Source organism: Corapipo altera, unplaced genomic scaffold, assembly GCF_003945725.1.
Source record: "Corapipo altera isolate COAL_440 unplaced genomic scaffold, ASM394572v1 23, whole genome shotgun sequence".
In the NCBI taxonomy this organism is placed as follows: Eukaryota; Metazoa; Chordata; class Aves; order Passeriformes; family Pipridae; genus Corapipo; species Corapipo altera.
Window position 1 is genome coordinate 12,094,411 of NW_020884878.1, and position 13,360 is coordinate 12,107,770.

At 34.9% G+C, this 13,360-nt stretch overlaps 1 protein-coding gene across 2 annotated transcripts in view; it reads left to right on the top strand.

Annotated features, from left to right (window-relative positions):
• Window positions 1–13,360, top strand: part of TTC7B (tetratricopeptide repeat domain 7B) — a 114,244-nt gene that overhangs the window by 69,469 nt on the left and 31,415 nt on the right. Inside the window, exons 17-18 of one of the 2 annotated variants that reach the window (XM_027637994.1) lie at window positions 2,460–2,624; window positions 9,350–9,490. In XM_027637994.1, the coding sequence (XP_027493795.1) occupies window positions 2,460–2,624; window positions 9,350–9,490 (306 nt within the window). The remainder of the gene's footprint in view (window positions 1–2,459; window positions 2,625–9,349; window positions 9,491–13,360) is intronic. The other variant, XM_027637995.1, reaches the window with a different exon arrangement.

A 13,360-nucleotide genomic window follows, 5' to 3' on the forward strand; every position in this document is an offset into this window, starting at 1 on the left:
AGGATACGTTGAAATGTGTAATGTGTATCTTTGTTTAGTATCAGAATTCTGCATTACATAAAAATCCAATTTAGATATTTAACTTCTGAAAGTTAAAATCGGATTGAATGATCACTCAGTTTTGAATTTAAAATAAAGTAAAAGTGTTCTGTTCTCACTATAGTGCAAACAGTTATGATTACAAAGATCAGGTCACCTGATTTCAAAGAATTGCAATATGTTATGGCATAATGTACCTTGGTGCCCCTAATGTGGAATTTTATGTCTCCTTCTATTTATGTAGTTAAAATGGGGAAGATGACATTATATAATTTTGTGGTGATCATTCTATATTCTAGTCTAGTTCACTGTTTCATTTTTAAGAACATATCTAGATTTTATAGGTTTCATTTACATATATAGATAGACATAACTATAGATAAAATTTTATGCCTTAAAAAATTGCTTTTTGGGGAGGAGTGTTGTAAAAGGGCTTTTTGTGGTTAGTTGTGATTTTTTGTTTATTATTTTTCCAATGGGGACATACAGCTTTTGATCTGTTTTACATCTGCCACACTTGAGAGCATAGTGAATTGGTGCATTTTAAAGAGTGCAGATTCCTCGATGCTTTTAAGGAAAGATGAACCCTCATCCAAAATGGGGAGCTTTTCAAGAAACTTGCCCCAGATTCAAGTCCTGCAGACAATATCTTGATTGGAAAACAGGATCTCTGCATACATTCTGATTTTTCTGGCAGGTCCAAGTTGTCTTTTTTCTGAATCTCAGCTGTGTTGCTAGAACTTCAATGTCAAGGACAACAAGATGGGAAATTAAAATTATGGGGTCCCTTTTTGTTTATCTTATAAAAGGTAATTGTGAAGGATGGGGGGGGGTTCCCTTTTTTTTAAATTTGGAGTTGGAGTTGGTTTTGTTTGTTGGTGGTTTTTTTCAGTTGTTCATTTTAGCAGAAGAAGCCTTGTTGCAATACCAATACTCTGGTATATTGCAATACCAGTTTCTGGCAAGGACTAGAGCTCTGTTATGTACTCTCTCTATATAATAATATATATAAAAAAACTTCACATCCAGGATTTGCCCAGAATTCTTCATCCAGAATATTATATAAAAATTTTGCAGGAATTAAAAGGTTATAAATAAGAATGTAAGAAGTGAAGCTTGTCATAGTGTTCGAGAAAGCTTAAGTAGACTCTCAATAACATAGTTCACAATAGGTAGATGATAAAAACAATAGGTGATCAGGATGTTAGATCTTTATAGGGTTGAAAGAGCTTATCTGCAAATTCTGTGGATCCACAGTGTTTAGAAATGCAGAAGGAATTTGACAAATAAATAAACGAATGTTGAAATGCAAGAAAGTTATTGCTGAAAATCCTCTTAGAATGAAAATGTTTGCTCCCTTCCTCGTTACAGTGTAGTGCTACCTTGTGTATGTGTGTATACATGCAAACATTTAGAAGTTTTCCCCTTCCTAACTTTGCTTGTCATCTATGGTGATGATGCCATTTGCCTGTCTAGCCCTGAATTCATTCAGTCTAAATACCAAGAAATGAGAGCTAAAATTCAAATCTGAACTCTTATGTACTTGAAATTTAATTTTTAAAATCCTTCAAAAAATCTAGGTTTGATGGGTGTAAATTCTTTTTTTTAGGTGTATCAATTAAGCAGAAGTTGACATCTAAAAAAAAAGTTATTAAAAAACTGCTTTATGTTGAGGTCTTACCAATACCATAATGATTAAGTGATTCAAGTTTAAATTTGTGTAACCCTTGAATATCAAAAGAGTGTATTGTGAGTTTCCTACAATGCAAGACTGTTGATTCTAGTGCTCTGGTCAATAACTGTGCCAAATTTACTTTAAGTTTGCCCTCTGTTTCAGCTGACTTGCTATGAGTGGCACACACCCATGTTTGTATATGTTGATGAAGGAAATAAATATAGGGGAGGCAAAAAAAGAGTTTTGATGAATCAATCACTGAAGTAAAATCTCATAGGGAGACAGACACATTTCATATCCAAAAGTAGATATGCGTATGGAAATCACTAGAGACTCATGGCTATTTGGTTAAGAGAAGTTGCATTCAATCTTTTAAAAAACAGAGTTGGAGTCCACTGAGTTTATTATAGGAAGAAACAATATTACTTTAGACTTTGGTCTTTATTTCCCCTTTAATTTATTTTTAAAATTTATGCATTAGAACATAGTGAAAAAAAGTCTTTATTTTACTTTTGTACTCTAGTTCAGTATGGAAGGAGAGTACATATAAGTAAAGGGGTATTTTTCGTTGTTGTTGCTCTCAGAAGTGATATTTATTTTATGTAGAAGCCATTTCCATCTTACTGAATCGTGACACAAATGCTTTGCATTTTTGGCATCTATTAGTCCATTAAACCCTGTTGAATCATTTTTCTTTCCTGCCCTCCCCACACCCCTTTATCATTCTCTTTGTTTCGCTTTTTAGCCTCTGATACTTCCTCATCTTCTCTCTCAAGAACAGAGTCTCCTCTCCAACTGTTTGTATCTTCTCATCTTCCTCATCCTCATCCTAAACCAGATATCTTTATCTGGCCCCATGCAGCCTCTCCATACTGTGACCAAGTTCCTGAGCCCCGTACACCTACTCACTGTAAATTGGCTTTCTATTCCTGATGGGCATGTTTGTGCTGTATTTTTCTGATAATCTTCACAACTGATAAACTGTGTTTAAATAGATTATGTTTCAACAGAATGTCAGTGAAATCCAGCTTTTCAACTACTTTTCATACAAACTTTCCAGCAATGCTGCTGGAGTAGTTCAGGTGGCAGGTTAAAATCCACATAGGTTTTCAGTCATTTCTTTTTAACTCCTTTTAACTTCTGTTAAATTGTCCTTCACTGATACCTTTATAAATAGCACTTTTTTGTCACTGAATTTACTGTAATCCAATCTTAAGAATTCGTTTTGACACCTAGTCTTTAAACTGATGTCATATCAAAGGTATTAATTCCTAACAAAACATAGAAAATAAATCTTTGCATATTAGCAAAATTTACTTGTGAAAATAGCTGACATAAGACCAGAGTTTTGAAAACACTAGCTCGCTCATATGTAAGCCTGTAACTGGAAGTTAAGGAAAACACTTCCTTCAGACTCGGGGAAATCCGTGTCCTACAGAAGTTAAGTCTGACTTTCTTGAAGTATTTGAATACTGATTGACTGCTACTGCAGGTTTGGGCATCGTTGAGTTGAACTTGCTCAGAGCTACTCTGTATATAAACAGTACATCCCAGTTAGCATTAATTGGCTTGTTCTTGTTCTTTCAAAGCTACAAGTTAACAAGAACCTACTCAAGAATGAAGGCAAACTGAAAGAACACTGAAGCCAACGCACAGATTACATTATGTGAAGCCCAAATTTTCCACTTCCAAGCTACTGTATCCTCAGGGAAAGGAGTTTCCACCATATGCATGAGACGTAGCAGAACTATGAAAAAAAAAAAATATTGGAGTCCTTTGTACAGTGTCAAAAATTATTGAAAGTTAAAGCTGTCTATGAGTAAGGAGCGGTTTCCCTAGATGCTTATATGTTAGTATAGTTTCCAGGGCTGAAAAATCTCATGTTCTTTATCTTGCTCAATTCTTTTTTTTTTTTCCCTAGTGAAAGAAGCCTAAGGCATTTTCTGTCATCAACTTGACTTCCAATTTCTGTTGAACAGGAACATGACTTTAGAGGTGTAGCATCTTACCTAATTTTTTATTTCTTGAAATTCTGTAAACCCGATTTACAGTTTGAAGATTATCAGAAATCCTCTGGCTTTCTTGGAGTTTTTGGCTTATATATACATATAACATTTTTTTTTTCTTATTATTTTGTATTTTAATTTGTGGTTTGATCTGTCCAAAGGCAGTCCATCAGATGCTTACTTTGATGGTTTTTACTCCCTTTTGTCAGTTTGTAAGTAGTATTCACTGTGCATTTCTATTAATTACTCAAGGACTAAAATCACCTTTTCCTTTACCACAAAACGTACATGTTTTGTCCATCAGTAGTGGAAGCTTGATAGTGTGTAAAACAAGGCTGATGCTCTTTGCCCATTCAGTACCCTGAGGGCTGTAATCTTATGAGATCCAAATGCACTCAACTAACACTTGCATTTAATAATTAAAGAGGCAGTATTCATTTCTAGAGGACTGCAAATAAAGATATATTAGAAAGGTCTTGTGTACCATAATGGCCAGCTGCCAGTATGTTGTATTAGAGAAGATTTTATGCCACTGCTGTTCCTAAAGGAGTATGTTGCAACTACTGTCATGAGTTATAATAAACTATTGCTTTATTTTGTGGTGCGAATTTTACTTGTAGAATAAAGGAAGAGTACACTTTGAAATAATGAAATTATGAAAGCAAGCTCAATAAGAGAGAATGAAGAATATGGATCAATAAAAATAACTGCTGCTTTAATCAGGACGTTAAATAATATTCTTTTTCTTCAACCAGTTACCTTATAAAGCTGTGTGCTTAGCCTTGAATAGTAGATTTTTTTTTTTCATTGATTACTTTACCTTTTCATAAATTTTTATGGCGTAGTACAGGACCAGTTTGGTGAAGGAGAGAAAAGTAAGAAGATACATAAACCAACATGTTTGACAGTGACTAAGCACAGAAAATCTTTTTCAAAGTGCTGAAAGGATGCTTTATCAATGATGCTGTCTGTACTTGACTACTATCATCTCCACGCATAACTTTGCAGCAAAACATAAGCTAGCTTTGTAATTTGTGATTGTGATTGTGTCTCAGACTCTTAATGAATTTTAAAGGAAAAAATTTTTAATTTTGGCTAAACCTACCAGTCTGTCTTATTAAAGGCATCACTTGGGTGATGTATTAGTCCTGCAGAAGGTACTGCCTCTTTGTATCAAGCAATTGCTTTTCTTAGCATAGAGTTGTTTGTGTGTCACATCACTAAATGTTCTTACTGCCAACTGTGTGCATGTAAAGTTGAAAGTTGTGGGGTTTTTCCTCTTTTCTCCTGCATGAGCATTGCAGTTAAAGTATTTTTTTCTAAATGTAAATGTTGAAATGTTGAAAACATGATGAATGTAAAACTGTTGAGTAATGTTCTCTTTTACGGCATAAAAAGAAAACTTGCCATAGTGCTTTTATCAGTTGGTATGAACATGTTCCATGAAAGGTGACGGTCCAGTCTTTTACTCATTTTCAGAAGGAAAATTGGATGTTCATAACAAAATGATTTTGTTTTTCTCCAAGCTTGCATTCCAGATAGGTGCTGTTAGAGTCCACATATTAGTTTATGTCCATCAGGCTACATTGTGAAGAATTTATGAGGAAATGACCAAGAAAAGAACTGAAGAAGTCATAACACGTTCATTTACACAGGATGACTTATAAATGGTATTTAATAGATGGGTTCATGTAGACTCTCCTGTAATATTTAAGAAAAGCCTGAAGAGAGTAAATTGAATGCTTTATTCACAAAAGTTGTACTGTAGGTGTGACTTGGAAGAGAAAGGTTTCTGTGAGATGACTTAACTTCTTGGTTAAATTGTGTTTGTTCAAGGCTGTTCGTAGGTTTCCTATTTGAGATTTAGTTGAAACACAGAATCTGCAACATGGTTACTGCAGACCGTATGTTAGTATGGTGAGTAGAAACTGTAAATTCTAGACCAGTGCCATTATAGGAAACCTGAGTGGGAGGTTATTGGATTTTTATTTAGGAACATTTTGACATGGTTAAGACCTTCTGTCACACTTTGCAGTGTGCAATGTGATTGAGATTCCAGATGTTAACCAATAAGTTAGCTCGGTTGGTTAGAGCATAGTGCTAATAACACCAAGATCGTGAGATTGATCCCTGTATGGGCCATTCACTTAAGAGTTGGACTCAATGATTCATGTGGGTCCCTTCCAACTCAGAATATTCTGTGATTTAAAGTAATTTAAGTAGTGAATTCTAGATCTTGCAAAGACAGTTCCTGTTTCACACTTGGCCTTTTGTAGTATAAACAAGCTTCAGAGCAAAACTAAATAAATAAAAGTGAGTAGCCGAAATCTGTTCGGTGATATAATACTTTTCCAGACCTCATGCTTTTCTATCTCAAAATAAACACTTTTTGCTGCTTGTGGTATTTTGAGGGAATTTTTTCTTGATTCTTAAGTGTCATGCTCTAACAGCAGGTATAGAAGTTGTCTAGAAGAGGAAGGATATTTGTGTGCGTGAAAGATGCGGTAAAATTTTAAATCAGAAATTGCTGCTACTCTATCTGAGAATTTGAAGGAAGCTACAACAGTGAATTGTAACACTGAAAGTGAGGCTATGGTTGTGTTTGGCTGTTGGGTGCTGAACTCAGACCAGTGAAAGCAAAGTGCAGATAAGACTGGGAAGAGAGAGCAGAGCTTACAGTGAAACTGTCAGGGAGCCACCAAATAAGTAACTGGCTGTGTAGGATCTGTGAGGCCTCAAGCAGACTTTAAGATGACTTCAGGACCTATACCTTACCCTCAGTTTCTCACAAACCACTTTGTATCTTTAGCAGTTGTAGTTGAAATTACTGTATGTTTTAGAATTGTAATGTAAATATAAAAATCTGAACCTGAGCATCCTGGGCTAGAACAAGGAACAAAGAATTCAGATAAGTTAGTTCTAGTAAGAAAAGGCAGGAATAAAATTTGAAGGAAGGCAGGAAAAAGCTTTTTAGTACAGAAGATCCTTAAATGATTTTTAGTTGTCTGCAAAATGTGTTTTAACAGAAGGAGGCAGAAATGAGTCAGATGACAGCTAATTGTGGCTATACTGAAGAAGTATTTACGGTTTTATGAGTTACAGCTATCAACATGAGTGCAATGTACCTGAAAGAAGCTTGACTGGACAGTGTCAAAAAAAAAAAAATAAAGAAAAAGGGTTATAGCAAAGATGTAAATGTATGGTAAAGTATACAGTGGCTGTGCTGATTAGATAATGCAAGGCTGTACTAGAGGTCATCCTTCCTTCTTTTGAAAACTGTAGCCCTGTCCTTGATATCTCTCTTAACCAATGCAAAGAGGGTTATTAAAGAAACAAAACCAAGTTAAAAAAGCACAATTATCAATGGTCTTCGCTGTTTTGTGACATCCTTAAGTTCACTACATTTTAAATAAGACTGCAGTGTGAAGGATTTCAAGGACTGGAATTCCCAAACAAAAAGTTTACACCAAGTTTCTTTGTATGCTGCTTAACATTGATCTTCAAACTTGAACCCCAAGAATCCACTTGTTTGCAATATTGTTTAAATTTAGTTGATTATATTGAATAATCTACAGCCTGAGTTTCTAAAAGTCTAGAGGACTTGCTGTGTATATGTGTATCTTATCTTCAGAGAACTAATTGCTGCAATATGTTAAGGATTACCTCTTTCCTAAGCAGGAAATATAAACAATTTGAATAATACCACTTAAAAAAATTTTTTTTCTAAGAAGATATTTTATGGTTTTTTCCTCTTTTTTCTGCCACTTAGTATAAAATCCAGGGTAGGAAGCGCTCAGTATCCACTCTGTTTTAATTTTAATATAGGTGGCACTGAAGCTCATAAGAATTTTATCACAGTATAGGGGCTTTTTATGAATAAATTGATGTACAAAAAGTTTTAATAATATATTACCATATGTGCTTTGTGGTTAAGTACTAGAGGCTTAAAATCTAACAGCACATTTTTGACATGAAATTACTTGTGACCTGGCTAGCACCCAGAGTCCTTGCTTTACACAATAGAAAGTATAGGCACTTTTTAATACTAAATTGCATACTTGCTTTTCAGAAGGAAGGGATTAGATAATCTCCTTTGTGTCAATGAATCGCACCTTTTCTTTACAAATTGTTCTGGAGAGACAAGAAGCCTCTTTCACTGTTAGTCCCCTGAAGGGTAAGAAGTGACAGTCTTCAGTGAGGTACATTTAGAGAAACGGCTGTCAGACAAGAAAAGGGTTGCTGATGACTAATACTTATTTATGATACCCTTGCTAGTATTTTTCTTGGAATACACTTCATGTGCTTCTTACTTAGACATTTTTATTTCTTCAGAAGTCAAGCCTTAAAATAAGATACGCAAAAACTTTAGTGAATGCTCAGCTGTGAAGGCTGGAGTTTGAGTTGTTTCATCAGCCAGTATAGGAGAGCAAGCTCCACTGCCACATACTGTTTCAGATCTCCCAGGCAAATCCTTTTCATAATGATATGAAATGCTAATTATGTCCTGTGCTGCTTTTCCCTTGTTTTTGTCACTTAAAGGAAATATGATGCACACTTTCAGACAAACTTCCTCCTAATCTATATACTGGGAGTTTCTCATGCTTTCTGGTTTTCTGATTTATCTTGTCACACTTAAGAACGTATGTTTTATGTGGCAGATCTCGTCTTTAAAATTCCCATGATACTGAGCATAAAGGTTTTGTTTATTTCATAACTTCTAGTGATGAGGACAAACTTTTGGGGTGCAGTTCAACTTTTACAGGAATCAGTTCTTTCTTTTGTAGTATCTGCAGAACATTTTACTGTCATTATTTATTAATCAGGTCTAGTGAGTCTGAGATTTTGTAATTTGTAATTATAAAACAATTAGAAATATGTTGAGACTTAGATGACAAGAAGGGGTGTCGCTTAAAATATTCATGTTTTTGATTTTTAAAAAAAATCACTACTGGATACGCTGGCTGTAAGTAGCAGTAAGTACAATTGCCATTAGGTATTCTCTAGCCATGGCAGCTTTTATCCTTAGTGTACCTTGGGAATGTTCTTTAAGCAAGGGACTTTTTTGCCACAAGGCATTTTAACTCAGACTTCTTGATTAGTTGTGTTTTACATTCAGTGCAGTTTAGTTGTGCATTTGTGATGGGGTATGTTGTGATTGTCTTGTGTATTTTAGTTCTCTTTTTTTTTACTCTGTTATTAGTCTTAAAATAATCCTCTAATTGCACTCTATGGAAAGACATAGCAAATACTAACATCAAAGTGCATGCAGGAACCTGAAGACTGTAGTGTACAATACCATCACAAACCTTTTTTGGATTGTACATTGCCAGAAAAGAAGTGTCAAGTTTAATAGAGAGTATTCATAGTAGCAACCCAAAAAAGCATCAGGTATAGTTACCGATGTCCAGTGTGTTTTTTATATAGTCTTTCAGACCAGAATAAAAACTTTCATAAGAAGGAAAATTAACTTGACATTTAAAAAAACTTCTCTAAAATGGTAAATGCAAATTAAATATGAGGAATTTGGGGTAAACCCTCTTATGAAAAGAGTCACTTTTAAATGTTTTATGCAATGTACATGGCCTTTGTTCTTTCTATGATGGTAAATTTTTTTTTATTGCTTCTGCAGGTTCAGTCCATGCCACATCAATAGCAGCTTCCAGAGTGGAGCAAGCATTGTCCGAGGTTGCTTCATCTCTGCAAAGCAGTGCCCCTAAACAAGGTCCCCTGCATCCTTGGATGACTCTGGCTCAAATATGGCTTCATGCAGGTATTATGAAAGTAAAATTTATTTTTCTTTGCCTTCCCCTTCCTTGCTAGCCTAAGGACTTGCAAAAATCTGTTCATTTCATTCAGAATCTGTTATCACTTATCAGATCAAATATTTTCCATGTATGTGGCACTGAAGCAAGCCAAGAAATAAAAAGCACACTAGAGTTGTTCTGTATGTAAGTCAGTTTATAAAAGGTAAGACAGTATTTTTAGAATGCAGTTGTTATCAGTGGAGTCATATCTTCTGTAGAACAAAAGGAACACTCTCTCCCTTACCCCTGAAGAATTTAATTTCTGAAGTACCTAGAAAAATCATAGTATATGGAAATTTAGGTGTCCTGATTCCATTGAATGTGAAGAGATGTTTCCAAGATTATTAAATAGAGTTCTTGTAACTACAGATCTTTATAATTGGAAATAAATAACTCTGCATATGTGGGGAAAAAAACAGTAGTAGTTGAACAACCTGTCCCTTGAAGCTGTGATAATGAGCTCTCATTCAGTTCTCTTCCTTCTGACTTCATTAATGTAAGATACCCAGGATTTTTTGTCTAAATGTGGAGTCATCTTGAGTATTGTTATGCTGCTCCAAGCCTCAAGCTAAATGTAATATCACAAGTGACAGTTACATAAAATTTTAACCAGAAAATGATAATGCAGTGTATTTTTACACAGTTAAAACTGTATAACTTGCAATTGTTTTTAATGATATTTGCATCAGAAAGGCGTAATTTAGAAATCAACCAGCAATTGTTCTGCTTTGGTCTGCTCTCAGAGCATTTTTCAGTGATACACTTTTTTTTTCCCCCTTCATGTTTATATTTAACAAAACCATCCTTTATTTCTTAGCATTTTAATTTACCTATTTGCTTTAACAGTTTTATTGTGTGAAAGTCATTGCAGGGCAATGGCTCCCAGTTATTAATGGTTTAGTGGTTTAGAGTAAAAGCTCGGAAGATTGGAAAGAAAGAGCAGTTACAGTGATTAATAATAGTGATCTCATTTGGGGGTGGAAAGACTCCTTGAAAACAACACAGATTAGAACAACGTAGGGTCCAACAGAGCATAGTGTAGTCTCCTGCCCTGCCTCATGGCATCATGGATTTTAAATATTTATAAACTGTCACAGACAGCCATCCTCAGTAACTCTTAGCATCTGTAATGCTGATAATTTCTCAGCCTTCCTCGGCAGCTTGTTGAACTGCTAATTTTCTGTTTGGCTTTTTTTAGTTTTTGTTGGTCATGTCCTGTTGCTGATTTTTCGATTCATGCAAGTGACTGCTGCTGTTTTGCCCACAAAGGAGGGGTCTGGACACACTTTTCTAATTCCTTTTTAGTTCACAACTTAATCAGATTTGCATACACATTGGTGGTTGGCTGCTGCAATCCACTACACAGGCCACTTTTCACTCTTAAAAATATCTCTCTTGGCACACGTGGTCTGTAGGCCATATTCTTGACTCCCAGCAGAAGGAAGCATGGGTGGGAAGTAGAAGAGAGCTGGGTTGGACAATGAGCTGAAGTGTTAAAGATCCAGTAGAAGGACACAGCAGAGCATGAAGAGTGCTCTGCCTGTTTGTGTATGGGAAGCAATGAAAACAAAAAAAACCCCAAGAGATTAAAGAGAGCTGCTGTCTACCTTCAGAGAAGGTTCTGCAACCTGAAGTCTGCTTCCTTTCTTTTTGAAATGATCCTGTTCTTGGTGCTTCTGTTGGTAATTTGTGCTGTGTTTCAGAGTCTTTAGGTATCCTGCTGTTTAGCTGCTTGTCCTGCTACAGTAAATATGCTGAGCCTCGAGAAAGGCTCTTTACTGTAGGAACACTGAGAATAAAGTTTTTCCCAGAAGCACAATACAAAACAGATATTCTGGAAGGTGTCTTCATCACTGTATATATAGGTTACTTGCACAAAAAACAGCGATAAAATTACTTAACAAATTACTTAACACCTTACAGCACATATTCTTTAAATAAAAGTGAAGATTTACTGTTGGGAAATTGCTTCCTTTTTGAGACTCATGCCACATTTAACTGTTTGAGTCCCTGTATGATCGTGCAGGGTTTTACTTCTTAGTGGGGGAGAGAAAAATCTTTAATAAGCTTTAAATCTTAGAATACAAAAATTAAGAATAATTCTTCACGTAAGATTATAGAGACATGGAAAAGTTATGTAAATAAGTTCTAATACATGCAAAACTTAGTGGAAGGTATTTACCCAAACTAATACAGGTGGTGTAAAAAAATAGAAAAATGCTTGTTCTTATGGGTGGATATACAGTGTAATTTCAGCTGACATTAGTGTAAATGAGCATGGCATTCAGTCCAAAGAAGTTGATTTTGTACACGGTAACTGGCTTTTAATTTTTCATCTTGTTTTTATTAATGGACTGTTTCAACCTTTCATTTTTGGACGTATCATGTAAAGGTGGAAAATCAGGCTTATTTTAAATGTGAAACTAAGTGACTTCTGCAGTTAGTCCATTCTTCAGTAGCTCACTGTTAAAAACCTGACCTGTCCCTAAGTGATCAATGACTGTGATAGTCCTTTGAGAAATGCATCAAGACTGAACTCATTATTGCTATGGTGCTTGAATGGAAAATAGATTGATTCCTCAATAAAATGCACATGTAAGTGTTGGAAGTGTTTGAGCCAGAAGGCATTCTTGGTGTTCCCCAGGTGGAGTTACTGGAAAGAGCACATCAGATTGGCACCTGGTTTCTTTTTAAACGGCTGCTCCTCTGAGATGTTCCTACGAAGATGTTCCTGCTGGCACTTGCCAGTTTTCCACAACTGATTTGTTTGAATTTGTCATGTTAATTTTTAACATTTTTATTCAGTTTGAAGTCATTATCTCAGAATGAACAGCTCTCCTTTGAATTCAGAAATTTCCTGAATGAACTTTCATGCTTAACACTTAGCTACAGCTTCCATTTTCTAGTCATTCACTCATGCACAGTTTTTCAAAAAGCCTGCTGTATATTCTGTTGGGGTGGCATAACTTCTGGTAGAGGAAAGGAGAAAATTGTTTAAAGTTATTACAGAGTTACTTTAAAAACAAAAGGAATTATTTTGTTTAAATTTAATACTTTTAGGAAGGTGTGTTAATAACTCAAATTTCTCTGCTGCAGTTCATGAGCAGGACAGCAAGATTTATTATCTCTTACATTAACAGAAGATGAATTTATAAGCAGTATTGCAGCCTAGTGTTAAAAGCTATTACTACCGTAATTGTTTCTTCTCAAGAAATACAGAATTTCAACTGTATTCTGTTAAAATAGACAATCTCTGCTTATATTTCAGTCTAAAATTATTGTGATAGCAGACAATCACCAATGGGAGTAATTTTTAGTTACTGAGTATTAATATCTAATAATTATCTTATTAATTGCTTAATTAATAATTAGCTTTACATATTACCTTTTACAGTCTGTGTAAATTATATTTTTCTGAACTTGTCTTTTCACCAAGCAACTTGGGAGTGTGTATTTCAAATTATGTTTCAAATCTGGTGATGCTGGAGAAGAGACAGCAAGACCTGTAGACCTCAAATTGTTAGCATTTAAATAATGTAATGTATTTTGTACTCACTAAAATGTTGTTTCTCACATAGTACCTTTTCAAAAAGCACTCAAGAGTAACAGTACCCAAAGCTTTTCAAAAATATTGCAGAGGTTTTTTAAAAAAACACCTCTCAGTAAAATTCACATTTTCTGCTCTATGTACAGCTCACAAATTAGGCTACCACTTGCTCTTTGGAGTCTACTAACAGTAAAAGTAAAATCCTAGAAAAATTATATTCTCCTAAATTTTGATTTTGATTGCAAAATTTTAGCTGTTCATTGTCTTCCAGAAGAAAGAACTTTGCTGT